Raw genomic sequence first — 26181 nt, 5'->3', positions numbered from 1 at the left:
CCATCTTTATACTTATATTCTATTTACCTTTCTTTTATCTACTATACTTCCCTTTACTACGTACCGGAATTCTAACAACTACCAACTCTACTACAATAGTAATAATAACTATAAATTAGCAGGTCTTCCTCTATTCGAGGAGGATAAAGTAAGTACTAATTTATATTAATTTAAGATCGAACTTAAATTAATTACTAACGAGTTTTATAGTTGGGGAATTTAGTTGTATATTATAGTAAAGTATATTATCGAGCTTTAATTAATAACAGTACTCTTTATCTATAAACGGTAATTAATTTTAAATTTATTTCTAATTTATTAGAAATATATTACTAATTTATTTAGGCTCGATTCTCTAACCGCCCCAATCTTTTAACTCATTATAAACAATATCGGAATTATAAAGGAGAATACTATAATAAAATAGTTAATTATATAAATCTAAAAGTATAGTAAGTATATTCTAGCCGTCTGAATATTAATTAAATAGTTGAGAGTAATAATTCGTATTCGATCCCTAATTTAATTTAAATTAATTTAGAATTAATTAAATATATATTTAATATTTTATACCAACCTAATTAAATATTATAAGGCCTTTTTTAATAGAAAGATAATACTTTCTACTTTAAAAGATAGATAGAAGTAAAGGGAGAAGAATAAAAGAGAAATAGAAGAAGAGAAAAGGAGGAGTAAATATAATTTACCCCTAAGTACTTAGAAATTAATTAAAGACTAATTTTAAATTAATATTAGAATAGTATTAAATAATTCGTACTTAGACGATAAAAAGCGTTCTCCTTCTTCCGTACCTAAAAATACGAAAAAGCTTCCTTCTATTAGTAAATTACAAATTAATTAAAAATTAATTTTATATTAATTCTAAATTAATTTTATTCTAGTACCTAAACATCTTCAGAAATAAATTGAAGATCCTCCTTTTCTTATTCCCTAAAAGAAAAAGAAACTTCCTTTTCCTATTCCTCAAAAGAGAAGGAGGCTTCCTTCTCCTATTCCCCAAAAGAGAAAGAAGGTCTCTCCCGTTGGTTAGTTATAAATTAATTAAAAATTAATTTCTTATTAATTATAAATTAATCGGAATAGTGTTAAATAATTCGTATTTAGGCGATAAAGAGTATTCTCCTTCTCCCGTGCTTAAGAACTGGAAAAAGCTTCCTTTTCCTATTCCCTAAAAGAGAAAGAAGCTTCTTTCTCCCGTTTCCTAAAAGAAAAAGAAGCTTCCTTCTCCCGTTCCCTAGAAGAGAAAGAAGGTCTCTCCCGCTAATTAATTATAAATTAATTGAAAATTAATTTCTTACTAATTATAAATTAATTAGAATAGTATTAAATAATTTATACTTAAATAATAAAAAGTATTCCCCTTCTCCCGTACTTAAGAATTAGAAAAAACTTCTTTCTCCTATTCCTTAAAAGAGAAAGAGGCTTCCTTCTCCCGTTCCCTAAAAAAGAAAGAAGTTTCTTTCTCCTATTCCCTAGAGGAGAAAGAAGGTCTTTCTTACTAGTTAATTACAAATTAATTAGAAATTATTTTTTTATTAATTTTATATTAATTTTATTCTAGTATTTAAATATTATATTTACTAAAATTTACCTCTACGTTCTTAAAAACTAATTAAAGATTAATTTTAATTTGCTATTAGATTAATATTAAATAATTCGCCCTTAAATAATAAAGAACATTCCCCTTCTCTTGTACCTAAGAATGCGAAAAAGCTTCCTTCCGCTAGTAAATTATAAATTAATTAAAAATTAATTTTATATTTATTAAAGATTAATCTTTTTGAATAATACCCAAACGCCTCTTAAATAAAGGTTTATATTTAGAATATAAGAAGATAGTCGAAGATACTTATAATAAATAATTATAATTTAAAGCTTATACTCCTAAGTCTTTTATTGAGTAAGAAATTATATTAATTTTAAATTATTTATTAATAAGTTTTAATATAAGTAATAATATTTCTCTCTTTAGCGAAATTCATTATAATTAATTATAGACCAATATTAACGTCCCCTCTTCTTAACTTCCTACCGCCTAGGAAGAGGCTACTTTAAAAGAAACTATATTAATTTATAACTAATCCTAGACTAATATTAATATTTCTTCTTCTAAACTTTTAGCTACTTTAAAGGAGGCTACTTAGGAAGATACTACTTAAAAAAAAGCTACTCCGGAAAAGGCTATATTAATCTATAACCAATCCTAAACTAATATTAATATTCCCTCTTCTTAATTTCCTACTATTTAAAAAGAGGCTACTCTAAAAGAAATTATATTAATTTACAATTAATCTTAAACTAATATTAATATTCCCTCTTTTTAACTTCCTACTACCTAGGAAGAGGCTATTCCGGAAGAGGCTATATTAATTTATAACTAGTTTTAGATTAATATTAATATTCCTTCTTCTTAATTTCCTACCGCCTAGGAAGAAACTACTTTGGAAGAGGTTATATTAATTTACAACTAGTCTTAAATTAATACTAACGTTCCTTTTTTTAAACTTTTAGTTACTCTAAAAGAGCTACTCCGGAAGAGGCTATATTGATCTATAATTAGTCCTAAATTAATACTAATATTTCTTTTAAACTTTTGGCTATTTTAGAAGAGGCTACTCTAGAAGAGGCTACTCCGGAAAAAGCTACTCCGGAAGAGGTTACTCCGGAAGAGGCTATATTAATTTACGATTAGTCCTAGACTAATATTAACGTTCCTTCTTTTCAATTTCCTACCGCCTAGGAAGAAGTTGCTCCGGAAGAGGCTGTTTAAAAAGAGGCTACTCCGGAAGAGGCTATATTAATCTACGACCAGTTATAGACTAATATCAACGTTCCCTCTTCTCAACTTCCTACCGCCTAAGAAGAGGCTGCTCCGGAAGAGGCTACTCCGAAAGAGGCTATTCCGGAAGAGGCTACTTAGAAAGAGGCTACTCCGGAAGAGGCTATATTAATCTACGATTAATTATAGACTAATATTAACGTTCCCTCTTCTTAACTTCCTACTACCTAAGAAGAGGTTGCTATATCGATTTATTCTATCCGTAAATTAATTTATAAAAGAATATTGAAAGTAAGAGAATAGTAGAAGGTTTTTTTTTATAAAATATAAATTTGAATTTAGTTTGGAATTTATATAGTTTATTAATAATTATATTACAAATTAATTTTGGAATAATTAAAAACTCATTTTGAATTTATTAAAAATGTAATTTAAAGTTTTTCTAGTATTTAATAGTTTTTGGCAATTTATATTTGTAAAGAAAGTTGTCAATATATAAAGTAGAAGAAATATATTTTAATTATTTTTTATAATATTTATATATTATATTATAATTGAAATATAATAAAAGGAAAGCTTATGTTTGTTTAAAGACCTTGAAAAATATATAATATATTAAAAATATATTATATATTAATTTAATTTTACTTTATTATTTTACTTTCTTATAATTATTATTAATATTATATTCTATAAACTATAAATTATTTAAAATTTTAAAACTATATAAAATAATATTTTCTAAGAAGTTTTTTTAAATTTATTTATAAAAAAATATAAGTAAGGAGTAAAGTTATATATTAGTAATAAAGTATTATATATAAAATTGAATTTAAGTTTTCTTATTTTTAATACTTATATTCGCTTACTATTTACAAGTATATTTATAATATATTTATAATATATTTGAAATTATATTAAATTAGCTATAACTGAAAAATATAATAAAATATTCATTTTATCTCTTCTTAATATATTAAAAATTAATTTTTATTAAAGGTATATTAATTAAATTACTTAACTTTTTTCTATATAAATATAAGTAGTATAATAGTTAATTAGACTATAAAATAAATAAGATACTCTTTTGGGGTTTAATTAACTAACTTTCCTTATAAATAAAGATAATATAATAATTAAGTAAAGAAGGGTATAAATTAAATACTTTCTTTAAATTATATATATTTATATAAATATAAAATAATAATTAAATTATAAATTAAATAGTAAATCTAGATATATGAAGTATTCTAAGCGTTATATAATACTTAGAACTAATATAAAGTAACTTAAATAAAAAGTAAGTGAAAATAAAAAAGAAAAGTCTTTCTATAGAAACTTTTGAATAATTTCTAATTATTCATTATATAATCCAATTTATATATTATAATAAGTTCTTTTATGATATTCTGGATATTTTTAATAGAAAAAAAGTAAATAAGAAAGTAATATAATTAATTAATAGATATTTATAGCTATAAAATAATAAAAGTCTAAATTTCTTATAAAAAAGGAAAAAAAAAGAAACTACAACGTAAATCGAACCCATAACCTCAACACCAACAGCTAGCATATTAACCGCTATACTACACGTATTAGAAAATATCATTATTCATTTTACTTATATACCCTCCTTATACTACTAACCCTTCTAAATTCTCTTTACCTCTTATCTCTTCAAAATCTTATCCTTATCTTTTACTACTACCCTTATTTTACTATTTATTTCTATTTATTTAATTAATTTATTTACTATATAGAGATATTATATATTAATATATTAATAATATATTTTCAATATATTGAACCTTATACTAATTAGAGTATAATTATAAAATGTAATAAAAGTTAAAAAATTGGTATAATATATTAATAATATATTTTTAATATATTGAACCTTATACTTATTAGAATATAACTATAAAATGTAATAAAAGTGAAAAAATTGGTATAATATATTAATAATATATTTTTAATATATTAAACCTTATACTAATTAGAATATAATTATAAAATGTAATAAAAGTCAAAAATCTATTATAATATATTAATAATATATTATTAATATATTCAATCTAACACTAATTAGAATATAATTATAAAATGTAATAAAAGTTAAAAATCTATTATAATATATTAACAATATATTATTAATATATTTAATCTAACACGAATTGGAGTATAATTATAAAATATAATAAAAGTTGAAAATCTATTATATATATATTCCTAATTAATTAATAATCAATTTGTTCTGTACTATATTTTAGATACTATTTTAACCTTAGATTACTTCTATGAATATCCACCAATAAGAAAATTCAAAGAATATACAATACGAAAATTTATTGTTAAGGTATCCGGCTTCGGCTGAGTTTTTTTCTACAGTGTGGGGCAGTACCCTTGTTGTGGTCTTGGCGTTCCGATTGAGGGCCGAGGTCGAGGGCATGTGTGAGGTGAGCTACCCACTCGCTGAAAGCTTAGCACGCTAATCACCCCGGGCTTTGAAAAGAAAGGACCGAGGTCTAGACCAACATCTGGTTCTTACATAATCATCGACACTCCCTCCCAGGTACTGCCCGCGAGAACGGCTCAGCACACGGTCGACGTTGATGTCGCTATCGTTGGCGCCGGCGCCAGTGGTGCCTACGCTGCCATCCGGCTCAAAGAGGATTTTGGCAAGAGCATCGCCGTGATTGACAAGAGTTTGCGGCTGGGCGGCCACGTATCGACTTTGCATCCGCCTTTTTTTTCCCCCCTCTTTTTTCTATATAAATATAACCTTGTGTCATTTATATCCATTCTCATCCAGTCGCATACATTTCATTCTTGAAGAATCTCTCATCATTCATCCCAATCCTTCCTTTTTTTTTTTTTTTTTTTTTTTTTTTTTTTTTTTTTTTTTTTTTTTTTTTTTTTTTTCCGGCATTCGCATAGATACACGCCAATCGCAACCCTTCCCGTCCTGTTTGCCTTGTCCTTGACAGATGCCTTGGTCTCCATCCAAACCACATTCGCCGTAAAAACTGAGAGACGACCAGTTGCAAGCATCGCCGGACCTCGACTGGACATAAAATTCTTCCAGCATATGGCATCGTGGACCACGGAAATCGCGAGTGTCACTAGTGTTCAAGATGGCGAGCTTGGAATCTTAGCATCACCGCCTCCCACGACTTCCAAATTGGCTTATGAAGAAATCATTGACGCGTGACAAGCACATACGACCATACCCACTGGAAAACTCGGGATCCCGTCCGCTCTCCCATAGATAAGCCAGTGAGGGCCAGACTAGTAGTTGGGTCGGTGACGACCAGCGAATCCCTGGTGTTGTATGTTTTTTATCTGACTTTACTTTTTTACTTTCTGCTCTGCCGTTGTTGCTTCTGCTATTTCTCTTGATTTTTTGTTTTTATACATTGAACCTCCACCCAGCCTATCCATGGCATTTGTGGGTGACGCCGTGACGGACAATGGAAGGTGCAATGGTGTCTAAGGTATTGGCAGGGTATTTAGTTGTCTTCCTGGGTCTTTTGGTCTTAGTCTTCCTCTTTCTTCTTATCAACCACCCTCCAACCCTTCCAACGAACCCATCCGGTTGCAACAGTCAGATGCTGAACTCCGGCTCGGATGTCCGGTGTGGGCTTCGGTTCCCGCAAGCGACGAGGCGGAGCGGGGAACTGGGGACGAGCTGGCTGTGGCGGATTGGTAGGTCGCTATTTCCGGGCTTGCGAGAGTGGCTCAATGGATGCCATGATTGCAATCGATGCTCGTCCCGAACGAGGGTCACTTAATCAGACGTGGTTTGACTTCCTTCTGATGATGTGAACTTACAAGCGCAGCGTGCAGGTGCCATGGATCAAAATCAGGGACGTGCGGCAGTGTAAACATGACCCGAGGTTGCCTGCCTGTGCAATGCACCTGCACTACCTATTTGTGGCAGGCGTGCCTGAGGTTCGTAAGTACCTAGGTACAAGTACGGTGGCTTCTGGACCTGTATTCGCAGGTGGTGTCGGGGGTGCTTGCCTCCCGCATGCAAAAGCTGATACCGAGCAGCTACCTATTTCAGGGTCTCCTGCCAAAAATACCTCTACCGCAGTTACCAGTGCTCTGGAAGTGCATCCGAACTTGACAGGAAGCACATCGACGGCGGTGTGGTGTTCAGTTGGACGTGACGATCTCGTGAAAGTCACCGAGGTATTTTACCTGTAGGTAGTAGGAAGCGCCGGCGTGGGAATTCAGGGCAAGAGCCCCTGGAATGAAGGATCCTTTAGACGCTGTTCCAGGGCTGCGAAATGTTAGTGATTTAGTCGTGACTGCCCGCTTTGCTCTAACACTAACACCACAAGGGCATGAACTTGCCGTGGAACCTGAGGAATGGAACAAACGCTGGGCACCTGCATCTACTGGTACCAATGAGTGCTTGTGTCAGCTCGCTCCTGTCTCTCAGATACTCGCATGCTGCAGCCAGAAAGTGGAATTCTTGCCCATCGATCGATGTCTCCCCCAAGTTCGGCAACTCCTCCCTGGCTCTCCACCAATACCAAGGGCAACCGAGACTTTACCATCTCACGATGCGTCTGTGTTTCAATGGACCAAAAGCACAATATGGTCGGTCTCGCCTGACGCCCCAATGCGGTGTTCTGCGCTCCTTCTTCGCGCGTAGTGACTGCACCATCCGGCATTCCTCCAACGCAGTCCGGGAACCGCCAAGGTCATCCTATCGAACCCGATCACCACTTCCCTCTGCCCTGAGACTTGACCTGGGACACATACAAGACGGCAGGTACCGTACTTGGTCCTACCTTATTGACTAGGGATAACCGACAGATATGGCACATATAAGAATGTCCTGTGCCCCGGGAACCGTACTCAAGGAATCTTCTGCCAGTCAATCTCCCCATTCCGCCCCAAAGACGACATCAACCGACTATCAGTAGGCAACCTGTCCCACCCAGTTTGCTGCTTCAATGGCCCTCCCTGCTTTTCTCGCCCGTCTCCTGTCCCACTTCTCGTCTAACAAAGCCAGCACCACAGAGAAGAAAGTACGAGTCGCCTCTAACAGCTCAAGCACGACTACTTCCAGCATCCAAGCCACTCCAAATCCAGCCGCCAACATGCCCGGTGTCACAGCCCCGTCCGGTACTAGCAAGTATGACCAGATCCCCGGTCCCCTCGGTATCCAGTCTGCCCATCTTGGTGGCAAGGTGGCGCTTGTAACCGGTGCCGGTACGTGTTCCTTTTTGTTATTGTCATCGTTGTGTGTTGTAAAGTCGTGCCAAGCAATGCTGCAAGGGGCAAAGAGTGAGCGACAAGAGATGGGTGGAAAGGGAGCTCGCGTACCCGGACGGGACGGCAGCTTTACCCCAACCCCAAGTCCGCTTTCCCCATGTTCAGCTCCGGCGACGCCCTTCTCCCCCAATCCATTTCATTACCACATCTCAATCCCTTCCAGTTCGGAACACAAAGACATTCTACCCCTCAGACATCAAAGACAACTCCCACTGCAGGGTGCGCTGCGCAACGAGTCATCATTGGTTTAGTCAGGGTTGTGCAGTCGCACCACACAACATGCCTGTCATGCAGCGCCACCACCGTATAGAGCCAAAGAGACTGACAAAATCATCCCGTGGGGATTCCAGGCCGCGGTATCGGGAGGGAAATGGCGCTCGAGCTTGGACGTCGTGGAGCCAAGGTGGTAGTCAACTACGCCAACAGCGACATCTCGGCCAACGAGGTCGTGCAGGCCATCAAGAAGATCGGCTCCGACGCGGTCGCCATCAAGGCCAACGTCAGCGATGTCAGTCAGATTGAGAGGCTCTTCCGCGAGGCCAAGCAGAGGTTCGGCAAGCTCGACATTGTGTGCTCCAATTCGGGTGTCGTCTCGTTCGGTCACATCAAGGACGTCACCCCGGAGGAGTACGACCGCGTCTTCAACATCAACACCCGTGGCCAGTTCTTTGTTGCGCGCGAGGCCTACAAAAACCTTGAGGTTGGCGGCCGCTTGATCCTCATGGGATCCATCACGGGCCAGGCCAAGGCCGTTCCCAAGCACACAGTTTACTCTGCTAGCAAGGGAGCCATTGAGACTTTTGTCCGCTGCATGGCTATCGGTAGGTGGCTGTCATGGATACTTCTCGGGGATAAATGCTAACCACAAGACACACTGAAAGACTTTGGAGACAAGAAGATTACCGTCAACGCCGTCGCTCCGGGCGGTATCAAGACGGACATGTACCACGCCGTGTGCAGGGAGTACATCCCCGGCGGCGACAAGCTCGACAACCAGGGTGTGGACGAGTATGCCGCTGGGTGGTCGCCTCTTCACCGCGTGGGTCTCCCCATCGACATTGCTCGTGTTGCCTGCTTCCTAGCTTCCCAGGATGGCGAGTGGATCAATGGTAAGGTTATCGGCGTTGATGGCGGCGCCTGCATGTAAGGGAGTGAGTCAGACACTGTAGTACAACCACGTCTGGATGTATCAGTAACTAGGAGATATGAGGATAGATGGGAGGTGGAAGCACGGTAGATGATCAAGGGTGCCAAGAGAGTGTAGCATACATGGTTAGCAAATTCATACTCGAATCAACATATAAATAGACTGAGCTTCGTGCTGCTGTTACCAAGGCGCTGCTCATCATGTCTTGACGTTCCACACAATCTGTGATCGTTTCATGTTGAGTTGTGATCACCACGAGCGGGTATCTACATTCCAGCTTCACCATCCGGATTTGATTGTTAGTCCAGTACATGAAAAGCCAAAATTAAAGTGTTAGCTTTTCATCAAGTGTTTTGCCTAGTCTCAACGACCTATCTTCTAGTCTTAAGGCCTTTAAAGGAGATAGAGAGAGGTATCACAGGACACCCATTAGAGGTTTATGTGGCGTCACAAACCCTTGCCATTGCCTTATATTTCTTCAATGGGGGACAGTTTCTCTCCTCAAAGGCCAATAAGAGCTCCAAAACCTCCGTTCAACCCATGATGAAAGTACCAAACTAACAGACAAACCAGCATCGTATTGTATTGTGTTACCAGTACGGTCTTCGGTGATTGCCTGACAAGAACAAACAGCCCGCACTTAGCGGGTCAACTGTCCCTTTACCTTTGATTCACACTCTCGGTTTCTTTTTCACTTCCCGCGAACAGGAAGCCATCACCGGCGTACGTTACCTCTGAACAAGGGCGTGTTCTTTCCCAATTGCAACTGATACGCGACTGAACACCCAGCCTGGCAATCAGCGGACCAATATTTTCAGCATGTCCGGTGCGCCTAATTCTCATGCGCAAGCTGTTTACGCCTCTTGGGCACGTCTCAGACACCTGAAGGAGTCAAAACAACCCATCGAGATATCAGGCTCCAACTTGACCATCGCCGATGTTGTAGCAGTCTCGCTGTATGATCCATCCCGAAAAGTCCTTTCCGTCTGAGGACGGCCAAGCCCAGTCACTAACAGTTCACGAACAACAGGCATGGCGCAAAGGCCCATCTCTCAGACGACACCCAACAAGTCGATCGCAGCATCGCATTACTCGAAGAGCGCATACAGGCAGGCGACGTTATCTATGGCGTAAACACTGGCTTTGGCGGTAGCGCCGACACTCGAACCGATGCAGGAAGCGAGCCCCTGATGCGCCTACAAGGTGCATTAGTTCAGCACCTTAACGTTGGAATTCTTACACATGCCGACAAGGACCGCGATGGGAGCAACTCCTGGGCGGGAAAGCCTTACGACAACGAGCTTCTTCGCAGCCATGCTCTCCCGAGTCCTGTGGTCCGAGCCACCATGCTTATACGCTGTAACTCCCTGATGAGAGGCCATTCTGGTGTCCGACCGCTGATCATGGAAAACATCCTGAAGCTTCTGAACAGAGACATGGTCCCTATCGTTCCGCTTCGGGGAAGCATTTCGGCCTCGGGTGACCTATCGACTCTCTCGTACATTGCTGGCGCTCTCGAGGGAAATCCAGATATATACCTCAAAGCCAGGAAGCCACACAATAGGACGGAGATCTTGCCAGCCGACAAAGCTCTGTCCCTTGCTGGCCTGGAACCCGTGCGTTTTCAAGTCAAGGAAGGACTCGGCATCACCAACGGCACAGCACCCTCCTGCGCCACTGCCTCTATTGCTATCCAGGAAGCCAACCAGCTGGCCGTTCTTGTTCAGCTTCTAACGGCTATGGGTACCGAAGCCCTGGCCGGCACAGCGGCAAACTATCATCCTTTCATCTCCTCCGTCCGGCCGCACCCCGGTCAAGCAGAAGCAGCATCCAACATCCTAGCCTTTCTCGCTGGGTCCAAAATCGCCGCACCCTGCGAAGCCCATCCCGAATCTGAAGACGAACCGGCTAAAGTCCGGGGTCTTGCTCAGGACCGCTACGCTCTCCGGACCGCACCGCAATGGATCGGACCACAGCTCGAGGACCTGGAGCTGGCCACGAAGCAGGTACAGACAGAACTCAACTCGACCACAGACAACCCCCTGATCGACCCCACGTCCGGGCTCATCCACCACGGCGGTAACTTCCAGGCTATGGCGCTTACCTCGGCCATGGAGAAGACCTTGCTGGCACTGCAGAACCTGGGCCGCTTGCTCTACGCGCAAAGCTCGGAGCTGCTCAACAACATGACGAACAAGGGACTGCCGCCTAATCTGTCGGCGGATGAGCCAAGCCAGAGCTACACGTGCAAGGGCTTCGACGTCAACATGGCCGCGTACATGGCCGAGCTGGCGTACCTGGCTAAGCCGATCAGCCCCCATGTACAGGTAGCGGAAATGAACAATCAGAGTGTCAATTCGATGGCGTTAGTTGCGGCTCGGTATGCACTGGAAGCGGTCGAAGTGGTTAATTTGATGGCTGCGACTTACATATATGTGCTCTGCCAGGCACTAGACCTGAGAGTGCTGCAGTTAGAGTTCCGAGAGGCCCTATCGGTGCGTTTGCGAGATCTAGTTCTCTCCCATGTTGCCAGGCAAAGGAGTCTCAAGTCCAAAGAGGAAGAGCACAAGGGCTTGTCCGAGGTTGACATCACGGAGAGCCAAAGGCGTGCCGGCAAGCTTGCAGAGTGTATCCTTGACCAATGGGACAAGCTAGCCTCCCTGGACGTAGCAGAGCGCGCGTCCGTGGCAACTAAGCAGTCAGCCTTGGACGCCCTTGAGCTTCTTCACTGTGGGACGGAGTACGGTCGTAGAACCTGGGGATTCAGTGATTTGCAAGCCTACCACTTGAAGACCGCTCGGGTGGTGGCAGATTGTTATGGTGATCACCGAAACGCCTTGCTCGAAGGAAAGCAGGACACTCGACGGTGGCTCAGCGGTGGCTCAACAGTCGTCTACGATTTTGTCAGGAAGGAGTTGAAGACTCCTCTGAACAGGGGCGTAGTTGACCATCCGCCGCTTTTAAAGGAGCAGTTGACGAGACTGAAGGAGGCAATCCGCAGCGAGGCAGGAACAAGAGCCAAGGAGATAGAGGAGGGTAATGACTTACGGTCAAGGAACAGGATTCTTGGAAGCATGGCGTCGGAGATTTATGAGGCGATTCGCAGTGGGGAGTTGTATTCACGGATTATGGCGTTTGGAAGGGATAGCAAGATGTGGGGAGAGGCCGCCTCGTCTTCGTAGTTCATATTATTATTCGTGCCTAAGAGAGGCTCTTGCGATGGCAGAGAAAGAAGGAATGGGCTACATTTCTTAACTTCATGCTTGCTTCCGTAGCTATATCAGCGTATCTTCCTACAAAATTCACACCAAAAAACTTTATGCTCGCAGATGTCTGATTAGAGGATTAAGGGACTTGATGCGTTCCCCGTGCTTATTCTTCTTCTTCATTCGTTTCAGAGCCATCCAAAAGTCCAAAGTGACATGCGGCATAGAGGCCTTATGCCTGTCGACAAGTGCACCGTTTCGCACTTTTGCACTTTCAACAGCCAAGCCTAGTAGTGTACTGTGAATCGGTGTTCAAGCCGATTTCTCGTAAAAAGTAGTGCGGCCTGTCAAAGACTACATCGGTATCTCCCTCGGTAAGCTGGAACGAGAACCGCTCGGACAGGTCCTGAAGGGTCATGAGATCGGGCTCACCGCTTCCCTAGGTAGTTTCAGCTGAGCAGAGCCTCTCGTCGAGGGGATCAAGCTGTCCTTGTATGTACCACTACCGTTCGCAACATTTCGAGACACTGGTGTGGTATGGTGGTTTGGTCCTAGCATTGGTGTAAGGACCGCATGTGTCATTTGTGAGCACCTGGCACTTCAGGGGGTGCACATCCATCCCCGTGCGGAGAAACTCTCCGCATCAGGTATACGGCGTATTTTCATGTTTTGCCTTCCACCCCTTTGCGGTTATCAGATTGTAATCGGGCTATTAACGGTAGGTAGGTAGGTAGGTAGGTAGGTAAGTAGGTAGGCATGGGGCTGGATTCAGGACATCATGACCCCTATGAAAGTGAAGTCCACTACACGTCTACATCCCAAACCCAAGGAGGGAGGGACCCCACTCCGAATATACATACCTACCCCAATATCATTTGTTGATCCCTGTTGTTGGTGTGTTCGATTTGTTGAGAGACTGAAACACCCTCGCCCCCAAAAAGACATCGATTTCTTTGCTACCTACCTCCACTGGCGATAGAATCAATACCAGAGTAGTTCCTGGCTCGTGGGTTAGTGTAAGGTCTTTTGGCGGCCCTCAGGGGTTGGTTGGTTCTAAACGAACTAGATGTACGGACGGACCTTTGTGTTGAATTAGCATAATTCGTGCCGACGTTTGATGTTCATAGGATGGGCTCGAATGGTACACTACATAGCTCATGTGTCGATCACATGGAGCTGATCGACAATGTCTTATCTCTTTAGGCCTGTCCTGTCCTGTCCTGTCCTGTCCTGTCCTGTCCTGTGGTGTGGACCTCCACCATCACCTACATACCTTCCTGACGCGGGAATCTCTTCCAAACACATGTTTGTAGTTTAAGGCAAGGACCCCTGCTTTTTTTTTTTTTTTTTTTTTTTTTTTTTTTTTTTTTTTGTTTCGCTTATGTGCAGAGTATGTACCTGGAACTAGTCGAGGGGGATGTTCCGAACAATCAATCAATCTTTTGTCTCGTGGCATGCGAGCGACTGATGCTCTTTGGGGTAACTAACCACTGTACACTGCCATACTACACTCCCCTGTATGTTACACCACACGTAGATGTAGAGAGGATTTGCAAGACACCTCCTCCATACTGCATGGATCCCCATTCGCCATCACGCCATCCTTTGGATGTCTCGGCTTCTCCAAATCTCAGAGGCAGTAGGTAGGGTCCATTACATAAGTGGGAGCTTCCCGAGGCGCAGCTGCTGGACCCTCAAGCGAGCGACCCAGTCCATTTTATCGGGGTACTGTCCTGTCGCTACCATTGGCAGACAGACGACATTGAGAGTCCTTCGAAGATGAGATTTCAGCATCTTTCTCAAACCAATCTTTAATCCTCAGCTATATATTTATATAAATGAGGTTTGTCGCAGATGAATATGCCGCTAGTTGAAGTACACTAGATCGCGTTCCCTCCTGTCTGGTGTCAGCTCGTCCAGTGTTTGCCTCAAAGGCACTCGACTTGCGAAGGTTGTAGGTAGATACAAGCTGAATCATCTGTTTTTTCTGCCCAATCAAAGCCAGTATATATTCTTCTTCCGAACCAGTGTGTATTGGATGCATCATTTTTCCACACCGCTGGACCCTGCCTACCTAGCTAGTCCGACAGTATGTACATAGCAAGCAATCTCATGTTTAAGACAAGGAGAAACATCAAAGACACCAAACGTACCTGAACCAACAGTAGCAGCGCTAATTTAGGCGATGGGCTCAGCAGCATTCGCTAAAACGGCAATGCGGCAGATTGGTCGGCCGATCGTCGGCCGGCTAATCGGAGTTCACACTTCACAGGTCCCACGAGACTGGCTCACATATGAATTGGTAGGGTAGGGCTCCGGAGGTTCGGGAGAGAGCATGTATGTAGGAAATCCGCGACAGGTATGAAATGTGATTTTGCGGTGGTCATTCTGTGGCCATTCGCGCAAATTAAGCACTAATTGAGCTGGCCCATTACAGCCTGTAATTCCTGAAAACACCTCAGGATCCCCATGGTTGCGGTGCACGTGTAAATGCATCTGAGGACCTATGAATCCCGTTACATACTGTAACCCCTGCCGCTTAGGGCCATCGGCCAGCGGCCGCCTGTCGTTTGGATACCCCGGACTCTCACCGGCCGGCCCCTTTTTCAATAATCAACGTCCGTGCAGCTTCACTGAATGTCTGAGAAGACGACTACAAGTAGAGCAGTCAAACGTCGACAGCGGTACAAGCGGATCACCGTGCGATTTCGTCATCTGGACAGTCGCGCGTCCAAAACCTTTAAGGGGATCACATACCGCGCTGCCGGCGGACCAAACATGCGATATGGTACACTACCTACGAATGAAAGACGGACTCTCGCCCGGAGGAATCCCTCCAGCCAGGGTCCGCGTGCCTCTCTGTAAGCCTCGTTTCCCCGAAACATCAAGATCTGGGGACCAGCTGAATCGAGAGACAGCATGAAAAAAATGACATATCAAGAAGTCTCCCCTCTATTCCTACCCGCTGGAACAGCGCTGCACTTGTATAGCTGAAGGTTGAAACAACATTCGAACAGCGTGCCCGTACCCCGTGCAGCATCGGCCGGCGTGGGCTGGCACGTGCCATTTGAAAAACACCGCCTTGACGAGCTCCGTTTCGTTCTTCCTCTTTAATTGACGGAGGTGTGGCTTCGGTCGATCACGGGCGGAGGTTTGCGGTTGTGTACACTATCAAAGCGGTCAAGGTGCATCCCCAATTGGGACTTGCAATAATTGATGGTCATTATAGCTTCCTTGCATATGTACTGGTACTGGCGGGACGATATCTGATGTGGTTAAGGCAAGGTCGCAGTGTCACATTCGCCAGATATCATGATCTGAAACGCGGAGTTCAGTGTGTGACCCGGCAGGCCGGCCTGCCAAGCGTCATGACGATATTGGGTTCGGTAAAGTGACATCAAGCCATTGTGGCAGGTAAACACTGCAGCCAGCATCGGCGATGTTTTTGGGATGTAACGGACCGATTCAGCAATGCCGAAAGGACCTCCTGCGACGGCCCCATCATATTCTCGTCATCGACTCCTCATTAAGGCTAGGAAGTGAAATAAGATAGAATGATAGTAAAAAAAAAAAACATAGAAACAAAAGTAACGTGAAAACGGTCCTGGGCTCTTTTTTCGATTGATAGGCTTTTCAGAGTTTCTCAGCCATTTGAAATGATTGCTCGGATTGGATATAAAACCAGGTACCGATACTTCAGCATTGCCGGCTGCCAGGGCTAGGCAAAATACACAGTAAAAGTCAGCGGCATAATGCCAAAAGCGGACGAAATGAGCTTCAGCTTCAACACGGGACTTGGGGCAAAGTCCTGACTCGTTAGGGCTTGAGCATTCGATGCAATGCCTGAGGGTCAAGATTATTCCTGTTAGTGTAGACCCTATTAGAGTACATGAAATCCGGACGTGGCTCCGATAGAACGCCCCATATTGTTGTCGCCGACGGGGTTCCTGTTCAGGCTGTGCATTCCCAGCACAATGACGAGTCCTGTTTTCTCCTCTGCGCAATCCTGGAAAGAAACAAATGACAAGTTAGACTTCGCGATAATCCCGAGGTGCCGAAGCTAATTTCTTCGTGGACTTTATTACCCTTTTGAGACTCGGTTGTTGGTGCCCCATGATTTCGACAGCGGCTCATAGCTTTCCGCCGATCCCCAGAGTCTGCAGAATCTCCACGAAATTTACAAACTGTGATAGATTCGAATGCCCTGACTAGGCACTCTTTTGGGTTATTGATGCATATGGTATCTCCTTTCAGCAAAGTGGATGTTGAATCAGCATTGAAAGCAAGCCACCACACGTTGTAAACTATGCCGAGGAAGATCTTGAACATGGCGTCAACGCTAGTTGTAGGTGGGCCTTGTTAAGTGGCTGCCGGAATTGGGGTTTGAACGGCAAACCTGTCTGTCGGGACTCTCCACAACGCCAAACCGATGCAATTATGATGGTGCGTGGGTACAGTCCGATCTTTGGCAGCTTACGTAGAGCCATGTGTTCCAGCCTTGGCAACAACAACGACATCATAGACAAGCTGTCTCGGCTGAAAATCATGAGTGGTGCGAGGGTTTGCGTTGCAAGCTGATGATACCAACGCGAATTGGCGGCGTTGAAAAGGGGATTTGTGCGTACGGATGGTGTGCGTACAATGAGAGTAGGTTTGCTCTTGTCGAGATTCCTTATGATATACTTGGGGGTTGTGGTGCGGTTTGGTGGTGGGACTTGTAAGAGGGGGTTGACAAAAGACTCTGACCAAGCCGCCCGACAACCCCCAAGTACTTCTGTTTCAGTAGGTAGAAAGAGCCAATATCGAACCAAAAGTGATGGAGAGGGATGTGTGAAAGGAACCATCGGGGTTTACGTACGATGGCTACTCGTCTGCGAATCTGCTCCTAATTCTCACCTCATACCCACTCGGGGCTCCCAGCCAAGCCGAAGGGTGCTGTTCCCGTGGCCCCAAACCAAAACGCTGGGAAGTCTTGTTGGATGTTTTGCCAAGAGAACCATTCCCATCTTCAACACGAACGGAGATAGCGTTGCAGGGACATGGTTCCCAGAGGTTGGCAACTCAATAACGCATTCATCCGAAAGCCAAGGAGGTCAACTGTGACCGCGAATGGCAGCATGATGAGCTGGTAACCCCCAGGGGCGTTTGCTTAGAGTTCAAAGACGCAATGTAGTGTACGCCAACCTCGCTCTGGTAATGCTGATATATGTGCATCTTGGTTGTCCACGTCCAGGAAAGAGTAAAAGGCAAGATGGCGAGTTCGCACAGGTATCCCTGTTCAGCTCGGCCGAAGAGGGAGTGTCTGTCACTGATACTGCACCTAAAAGGTTTAGCGCGTGCAACTGGTTGTTCGACAGTCAGGAAGTTCTCGCAGGTACCAGTACCGAAGTGAAGGTGGATGGCAAGTGTTTGAGGAAATTTGTGCCTGGATGCCTGCTTCTTTCCGCCAATTCGCTCGCTTCCTGGGTAGTTTGTAATCCAAAGACCAAAGTTAGTGTACTGCGTACACGTGGTAAAACAGCCGAAGCCCGAATTTCGGGTTGGCCAGGACGCCGGCCTGACTTTGCTTGTGGCGGGATCAAGATAGATGCCGACGAACCTTTGGGGTGTAGATTCGCATCAGTGTTGCCATGGCGTCTCAGCAACGTATACGCAATGAGATAGATGAATAGACACTGAATTGAAGATCAACCGACGGATGTGTTCATTGGCAGTTGCCGTTTTGTCGTTCGTAATGTGTTGTTGTTGTTGTTGTGCCATCGTGAACTCCCGTTGTTGTCCACAGCCTGACTCGCGCGACGGAGTTTTAGCATGTGGGAAGGCCCAATCCCGTAGCAGCTAACCATGGTGACCAGAAGTCATGTCAGAATGTACTGTGTGTCAATTAACACGGAGTAGTCCTCAGGAGTGTAAAAGTGACGACAACCGAACCACTGCGAGCGCTTCTGGAGCCCATAACGTGCATGGCTGGGATGTCGCCGAAAAAGAGGAGGCGCTGGCTTCGGCCAAAGTGTGGGACGGTGGGCCGAGGTGCGAGGAGCATCCTCGTGGGCCCGCCCACCAAGCCGCGAACTGGATGGAGGCTCCATACGCAGTCGACGCAACCATTGGCGATTGCCTCGATCCACACCTTGAGCTTCGCTTCTAGAAGACCAGTGGGTCAGCCTTGGCATTACTAACGTGTTCCTTTCTTGAAGGGTTCGAAAAGTGCCAACCTTGGACGTTGTAGCGATCATCCATGTTTGTGCCATGGCAGAGCAGAGGCCTCAATTGTGTCTCGGGTCATCCTTCGGCATTGATGGCTAGCCTGGGAATGATAGAATGAAGGATGGGTTGGTGATGTCCAAGGATGTTGCCCTGAAATCATAATTTCGATATTCGATGTGCGTTGGTAGGAATGGCAGGTGTAGAGGACGGGAAGAAATCGAACTGAATACCCGACATACTGCGTAGTATGTAGTATGTAGTGTAGGTGGAAGGAACGGCAGATTCCGGCATGGACGACGTCGCTGCCTGGCGCGTGGGAAGCACCTGCCTTCTAGAACGACGTTGAATTGGCTTTAATTGCAGCCAGGCAAGTACCGATTCGCTCATGGTTCCCGGCAGACATGAACCAGAGCTGTCCAATCCAATATGAAACTCAGTTGGGTAACAGGTTAAAACCGCCGTCAGCTGCATTCCACGTTTAGTTTTGTGCCTAGTAGTTCTACGTAGTGCATACTATATTCGGCAGAGACGGCCAGGCGCAAACTTGTCCAGACTGAGGACGGAGCTCGTGGAACGCGGTGGAGGAGGTCAAGCATAAGGACATGGCATTGAGCCGCATCAATCCCTCAGATTCCGTCCTATCAATGTAGCAGCATATCGGTAGTGCGTCGGCCGGTCTCCATAGTCTGGAGTTTAAGTCGACGGGCGTTTCGGCGCTAGACCGTCAGACGGGAGTCGGGCTCGTAATGTGGATGGACCGTTGGGTTCAGGCCAACAAGCACATGCAAATTTTGCAAGGAGAGGAGAAGAACTCTTCTGGCCACATGCAATGTCACGGTTTTCACAAACTCCAGTCCCTTTCCAAATCCCCTCCTTCTGTTTTCGGAAGTGAGTCCACTTCAACAAGAAAAGACCTTCCGTCACATTTCATCCCCAGCGATCCAACTGCACACGGGTCCCAGTGGCTCCATACTGCTCTCTGGCCTTCCGCATTTAGGTATATCGCCTATGGACCCCCTTGAGAGAGTGCACCACACGTAGGGCGTATAGAGCCTGCCTGATAAATGGTCGTGTAGCATCCGCTGGTAGGATGGTACAATCGTCCATTGATCCGGCCCGTTGACAATCAGAGGTGGCAGGAGTCCAGACCGGAATGTGGGGGTTCAAGACCGGAACCCTTTGAAATTATGATGAGTGTGTGCCTTTTGCGTGTTCTTGATGGTCACATTGAAAACATCACAGCCGCAGCCAGCACGCACATCTCGCACATCGAAAACAAGTGGAGGGTTTTGCGGATCCACGTCGATCTGGTGGCCGTGCATGTTCTTTAACTTCAACTTCGGTTTCGGGCCTGCTAATGGCGGAGCACACAGGGCAATGGGTACGACGGACGGGGTGATGGAGGCTGGTGTTGAAGCCACCCTCGATTTCGTGACGCTGGTTGACGCCCGGCCGAGTCAGGCATGGGCGAGCATGGGACAGGCCTCGGTGATGACACGCTTTGCCAGTACTGGATCTTCGCCGGGAGAGATGAAAGCTTCCAAAAGCCTTCCAGAACGTTGCTGAGAATCCCAGGGTTCGTTGGCCACTTTGGAACAGCGCTTACCCCAGTCCTCGTTACAAGACGATCACCATTCGCCATACTACACAACACGTAGTGTACCACAGTACATACCCAGCAAGCAAGCAAACATCGCCGCCATGAGCCTCGGGCCGGCGAGGATAAACATATTTCCGCAAGATTGCAGTTGCAAAAGATTTACCAAAGGCGCTAGCTAGCTACGAAAAAAGACAGAATTCCACTGGACTGATTCCTCATCTGCCACTAAAGCCGTCGTGCATATGCGCTATTCTCACCAAAAGTGCCACGTTTACACTATAAAATTTCCAAGTGACTGAGAAAAAGCGGTATCCAGGGACTCAGAACACTGTGATTGACCGTGTGTATGTAGTGTAGTCCATCCTGTCTTCGCAAGTGTCGAGCTGTTTCAAAAATATCCTAGGATGTTCACAAGGCAAAAAAGGTAAAGCACAGAACCCTGCCACCAGAACATTAGCAGGGTAACCAAGTTTTAGAGGAAACACGGGAACCCTTTCATGTCTATACGCGCATTTGATCTTGTCGTACAGACAATTGGTTGTCATACTATAGCATCACCGTGTTTATGCGCGCGCGTTTCGAGTTCAGATGAATCCGAGGCCAAGATGAAGCTGGGTCGGGGATTCCGTTGTGTGATAATACCGCCGCGCCGAGCCTCAATTCCCGAACTCCACAGGATATTTTGCGTCTCGGGCGAGAATCTCCCCACACTGAACTACTAACACGCCGATGAGAGAGGCCGCGCTTGCGGCGACTTGTGATGTTGAACTCTCGGCCTAAAAAGACTTGACAGGGAATTCGCTAGCGGACATTTTAGCAGGACTCTCCCGCCATGTTCTTTTCTTTTGTTGTTGGGTTGAGATTCCAAGATGCGGGAATTTTTAGCACAACAAGCACTGTTTTTTTCCGGGGTCTGCTTCATTACCGAGTCGGAGTCTATGGGGAACCTAACTGAGTGGTACACATGCGAACGGAGATGTCACCGTAGTGTAAACCCACAAATTCCACTCATCACACATGCTTACGGCCTGCAAAAAGTATTTGTGTGTGTCGTTTCCTACAAGGACGATTTGTTCGTGTCATGCTAAGATGCAGACACTGTATTGTCGTTGGGTAAAAAGGTACGGTTGCTCCGTACTGGAATATGAAAAATTTGCCCCGCAGCTGGGTCTTCCGCTGGCAAGATTCCATCAGCCACCGACAACGACGGAAATGCGCCGCGTTGCTGTCTTCTGGCCTTTCAGATCGGCCCGTTGTCCGTCAGCATGGCGCGAGGTTTTCCATCAAGATTTGATGCCAAAAGGTGATGGGATCTAAGTCGGTTCGGTTCGAAAGTTCGCGGAGTGGTATCATCCATGCGGTACCAAAGGCCCGTCGCCGAATCATCGTTGCGGATATGACCGCTGGATCGAGGCGTGATAGACCACACCTTTCTTCGCAAAGACAGATTGCACAAGAGCCCGATGACGATGGTGCCTCCCTCAGTAGCCTGGAAGCCCAAAGGATATAAATAAATATATCAAGTCTGGAGACGGAGCATCCGACCTTGTCACAATTACGAAAGTACCTACGGGAACAGAGAGAAGTATAGTGTAGAGGCGGGACGAGTGCAAACCGTGGTGGCAGCATTGGTGAAGATTGAAGAATATACGCAGTAAGTAGTGAGGGTACTACACAACAAACGGTATCGCTTATACAAAAGACACGACGAAGACTCCTCGCCGCAAGGATGGTGAGTGAATGATTGACGACTCGTAGCCGAAGAACTTGAGTCGCACCGTGACCCCGTCCTTGCTCCGTTCAAACTTCAGATGGATTCCTTACCTCTACCGTGCTGCCGCTAACAAGACTTGCAGAATGCCAAGCATAAAGCTCCACATACGGCGAAGTAACCTGAACCCCTGTCGGTTGACCTTGGCTCCACACGCTCCTTGTGCACACAAGTCGAGGACTCGAGGAGGAACGGAATGCCCCTTGCCCAGACCTCCATACCGTGTCTCTCAACGAAGTCAAGGGTGTGGGGTGTTGGCACCTAGCAGCGAATCAATGTCGCGCCATTGTCCAGACAAGAGGAACAAAGTTCGGGGCGGCGGTCCATGGACTATTATTTCACCATACCTATGTTTCCATCGTCCCCTGGTTCTCACAGCCTCATGCTTTCGGTAGGTAGTCTCTGTACAGTGAACTGTGTCGCGCGCTGTACATTCACAGACAAGGTACGTACCTGTCGAGCGGACCCATGTCCGGCAAGTAGCAGGTACCCCAGCAAGGTAGAGGTACCTGACGAGAGCTCATCAACTGACACCAGAAAGCGGGCAAGGGGATCCTGGAAGGAACGGTGCTTCGCATCTTTTGACAACACTCCACCTTCCAAAGGGCTCACGTTGAAGGACAGGGCAAGGTCGGGATTGACTCGGATGCGCCATCCTTTTTCATTTTCTTTTTTTTTTTCGTTTTCTCACTGTGCTTACCTCTAAGCATCCGTCCTCCTCACGATCCTTCATACTACTCCATAGGACGCACCACCTGGCAAACAAGGTTAAATACAACGTCGTGCCCACCGTCCCATCTTGGCCATCTCCTCTTTCTCCAGTCTGTAGAGCTTGCCTCCCCCACAGCTTCCTCAACCAGCCCAACTCAGGCACTTGGCTACTCGGCTCGTCATCGACATCGATATCATACCTTGGGTTCGACTTTCACTACTAGACTGCCGACTGTCTGATCCTCGCAATCAGCACACCAACACCGCCAACTGTTCAACAAAACACCAATATCAGTCAAGATGTGCGACTACACTCAACGGGAATACTCGTGCGGCCACTTCCGCTGGATCGCGTCCAAGTGGTGCAGAGACTACACCATCACCCACAAGCGCTGCCAACCCAACGTCACCCACTTTGAGTACAGGCAGGAGGAGCTATGCGGTATGTGATCGACATGACCTTCATCTGGACATGAACAACCGTTCCTGTCCCCCCCACACCCTTTCCTGTTTAAACATCCTGACATCGTTCCCCCACATCGACTGGACGCTGACTTCTGAATAGGCGAATGCAAGCCCAAGACATACCCTCCCTGGGAGAGCATGATCAAGCGCACCAGCAAGCAGCAAACTTACCTTTGAGCGCATCATGCTTCTGGCGATAACAGACAAAAACACCACTTCCCCACCGAAGCCCGCAATCGCATCGACGATGAGTGGCATTCAAGGCAGTACGGCAATGTGAGGTTACTACATAGGTATACCCGGGGAATCTGGGGATACCGCAATCGGGCGATGACAAGCCAAGCGCCAACCACCTCGATTTGAACATCTTCGACAAACGAGAGAACGAGACTGGAGCGGAAACATCGACAACGGCGGCGACAGAAATGCGAAAATGGGTCAACCACTGCCGAAAGCACATGGCCCCGGGCCCGTACATCAAAATCACCGAAAGCGGCAGTTCGGCCGTTTCCATGCGACAACAACAACGGCCATACGCAACGCGAGCCCCATGCAGAATCAAGACAACGATAGGTACTTGGGTTGGCAAATTGGATCCTCGGCATCCCATACTTGCCAAGAACCATGGATGGGCCACACCTCACGGCGGACCCCCTTGTCACAGCAGCCAGCATGGATACCACACCCATTTTCTCCGGCCATCACACAGTCGGCAAGCAACCGGGCGGTCAAGCACTTCCGATCTTCCCAAAAGTTGTGACTCGACGCGCGCGACGAAGGCGTCGGTTATTTATTCACCTGCCTGCCGAATGGGTTTCCATTTCCAGCCAACTGTGATATGAGGCACCATCTGCGCCAGCTTGTGATGAGTCCTTGTTATCGCAGGTACCATTGCACTGGCGCCCGCCCTCATACGGTCCGGTCCAACCCCAGTGCAACCCTATCCAGGGTGGTGCTGCAGCATGGTTGGGGGACAGCTCCAGGGCATGGAACAACAGCAGCCTGGGCAGCCAGCTGTCGCCTTGTCATATCAACATCGTCATCATTATTATCGGTACACGTGGGCGCCAACAACCTGGCCAGACCTTTCTCCTTTCTCCTCCCCCACTTTGACACCCGACTCTCCAACCACAAAACCGGTCGTGTCTCATCCTAAGTCACTAGCCTGCGCCTCCCCCACGACTTGCATGCTTCCTCTCATCTCGTTCTAGAAACCCAACGAGTGGGGGATGAGCGACAACAAGCCCAACGAACTTGGGTTTTTGTTGCCGTAATCTTTTCTTCTCTGCTTCTCTGTATTATTGTTCTGCTTGCCTTCCATGGCCTTTTGGCCATCTCGCATCTTATACCCATGGACCCTAAAGGCAGGTCTCTTGTCATTCATCATCATCACGAGCCACACATTTGTATGTGTGTGTTGTACATATAGAGACGTCATATTACAGGTGTTGTTTGCTTTTTGTTTGGAGTCTAGGGAGATTGAATTTCATTTTTTTTTACAAGGAAACATAATGGTTATTGGTATCGCTGGCAGGCTTGGGATGGAAAGGAAAATGTATTATTCAGGAGGGATGAACCGGCTATGGGTCAAAACGATTTAGATGGGAAATTGGGAATTCAGGGACCGGAAAACAAAAACGATTCATTGAAATCGATACCACCATAGCATTTTCCCATGGCGCCTTGAACGGTGCTTCATTTGTGTCACCAAAGAAACGTTTCCGTGTGTCAATGTCTATGTTCTGGAATCTCGCTGATAGATGTGAAATATCGGGCTCTTGGCGCTTGTGATTGATAGAAATGTTTATACATGCTATACTTGTACTCGAAATGGTACGAGCTAAACAGCAAGTACCAATAAACCCGGAAGCTCTCTCGTCTCAGACAGATATCCTTGTCTGTCCCTTGATGGTTTAACCTGAATCACATTACACCAGTCTAGCAATTGTTTGTTTCAATCGCTTGGCGAACCCGAGGGCTTCGTCGCCTTACACTACACTACATAAGCTACACTGACAAAGTGGATTTGATCGGCAATGGATAAGGGGAGTTTCTTCCCTTCCCACTCTTGAAAACACAACATCCCAGTGTAGAGACCTTAGACAATATGGATACTATGGTAGCAAATACACTTGCTAAACCATCTTTCATATAGCTTAGTTCAACTGAGCGACCCCGATGGCCAACCGGTCTCGTGGGAGAGTCATGGCGTGACGGGGGGTGCTGACGGCGTCAATAACTCTTGAGAAGAAGAAGAAGCAGGATAAGAAGAAGAAGAAGAAGACAGGTCTGGCTAAAGATGGCTAGCTACGCAGTAGGTATGTGGTCACGTACATTAGTGTATGGAATGGAAAAAGAAAATGGAAAAAAAATTTGGCTTCCCGGTCTTGTTTTAGTGTGCAAGTGAAAGCAGGGGAGATTACCTTTTACTGTGATTTATTATTCGCGGAAAAAAAAACAACATCAGTGGATTGATTACGAATGGATATGTCCTGTCTGTCTGTCAGGCAAGGCAAGGCAAGCCATCACAAAAAGAAAAGACTTCGTCCTTCCTCATCATCATCGCACCGCATGCATCGAGATCGGAATTGCGGGTTTCATTCAACGCGCGCAACCCAGGTCAGGTCAGTAGCGACCATTGAGCAAGCAAGCGGGAGAAAGCGGGTTGTTACGGAGGGCCGAGTTATGGAGTCGGTCGGTTGGAGTGGGAGTCGGATGCGTGCGATATGGGGGATTACATTACGCACAGCGTACAGTGTAAACAAATGGGATTATGTATGTATGTATGCCACTGTGGTGGTGGTGGTGGTGGTGGTAGTGGTGAGGCTTATACGCTAGAGTCAAGGTAGGATTATGATCGTGATCCCTGGGTCATTTCTCGTATAAGATTGGAGGTATTAGCAATAGTCGAGCATGGGTCAATATCATGATTCCGTCTGGCGGCGCTGTGGTACGATCCTTATCATAGTTCTTCCCCTAGCGCTG

General features: G+C 45.5%; 6 protein-coding genes and 1 non-coding gene across 8 annotated transcripts; 5 read left to right on the top strand and 2 right to left on the bottom strand.

Moving 5' to 3' along the window:
• Window positions 1–5288: 5288 nt before the first annotated feature.
• Window positions 5289–5895, bottom strand: NCU09389 (hypothetical protein; the record flags this gene model as incomplete). The annotated part of the gene is made up of 2 exons (XM_953639.2): window positions 5289–5567; window positions 5860–5895. The coding sequence occupies 2 exons, from the start codon at window positions 5893–5895 to the stop codon at window positions 5289–5291; spliced, it is 315 nt and encodes a 104-aa protein (XP_958732.2).
• Window positions 5896–6020: 125 nt separating this feature from the next.
• On the top strand, window positions 6021–6136 carry NCU15681. Its single transcript, XR_898000.1, has one exon. It is a non-coding gene; the product is annotated as a 5S ribosomal RNA (ribosomal RNA).
• A 1143-nt stretch (window positions 6137–7279) lies between these two features.
• On the top strand, window positions 7280–9444 carry tnr-1 (tetrahydroxynaphthalene reductase-1). Of its 2 annotated transcripts, XM_011396991.1 has the most exons (4): window positions 7280–7733; window positions 7835–8026; window positions 8440–8910; window positions 8971–9444. In XM_011396991.1, the coding sequence occupies exons 2-4, from the start codon at window positions 7915–7917 to the stop codon at window positions 9234–9236; spliced, it is 849 nt and encodes a 282-aa protein (XP_011395293.1). In that variant the 5' UTR covers window positions 7280–7733; window positions 7835–7914; the 3' UTR covers window positions 9237–9444. The 2 variants fall into 2 exon arrangements, with proteins under 2 accessions (XP_011395293.1, XP_011395292.1); XM_011396990.1 differs by having other exon boundaries at window positions 7710–8026.
• Window positions 9445–10055: 611 nt separating this feature from the next.
• On the top strand, window positions 10056–12556 carry NCU09391 (phenylalanine ammonia-lyase; the record flags this gene model as incomplete). Its single annotated transcript, XM_953641.2, has 2 exons — window positions 10056–10192; window positions 10267–12556. 2 exons carry the CDS (start codon window positions 10056–10058, stop codon window positions 12416–12418), a joined length of 2289 nt encoding a protein of 762 aa, XP_958734.1. The 3' UTR covers window positions 12419–12556.
• Window positions 12557–17515: 4959 nt separating this feature from the next.
• Window positions 17516–18074, bottom strand: NCU09393 (hypothetical protein; the record flags this gene model as incomplete). The annotated part of the gene is made up of 2 exons (XM_953643.1): window positions 17516–17941; window positions 18042–18074. The coding sequence occupies 2 exons, from the start codon at window positions 18072–18074 to the stop codon at window positions 17516–17518; spliced, it is 459 nt and encodes a 152-aa protein (XP_958736.1).
• A 1321-nt stretch (window positions 18075–19395) lies between these two features.
• NCU09394 (hypothetical protein) lies at window positions 19396–19980 on the top strand (the record flags this gene model as incomplete). Its single annotated transcript, XM_953644.1, has 2 exons — window positions 19396–19537; window positions 19892–19980. The coding sequence occupies 2 exons, from the start codon at window positions 19396–19398 to the stop codon at window positions 19978–19980; spliced, it is 231 nt and encodes a 76-aa protein (XP_958737.1).
• A 2708-nt stretch (window positions 19981–22688) lies between these two features.
• NCU09395 (hypothetical protein) lies at window positions 22689–23776 on the top strand. The gene is made up of 2 exons (XM_953645.3): window positions 22689–23173; window positions 23297–23776. Exons 1-2 carry the CDS (start codon window positions 23032–23034, stop codon window positions 23371–23373), a joined length of 219 nt encoding a protein of 72 aa, XP_958738.1. The 5' UTR covers window positions 22689–23031; the 3' UTR covers window positions 23374–23776.
• The last annotated feature ends 2405 nt before the right edge of the window (window positions 23777–26181 follow it).

Source organism: Neurospora crassa, linkage group VII (genome assembly GCF_000182925.2).
Source record: "Neurospora crassa OR74A linkage group VII, whole genome shotgun sequence".
NCBI classification, from domain to species: domain Eukaryota; kingdom Fungi; phylum Ascomycota; class Sordariomycetes; order Sordariales; family Sordariaceae; genus Neurospora; species Neurospora crassa.
This window is presented reverse-complemented; position numbering and strand designations above follow the sequence as displayed.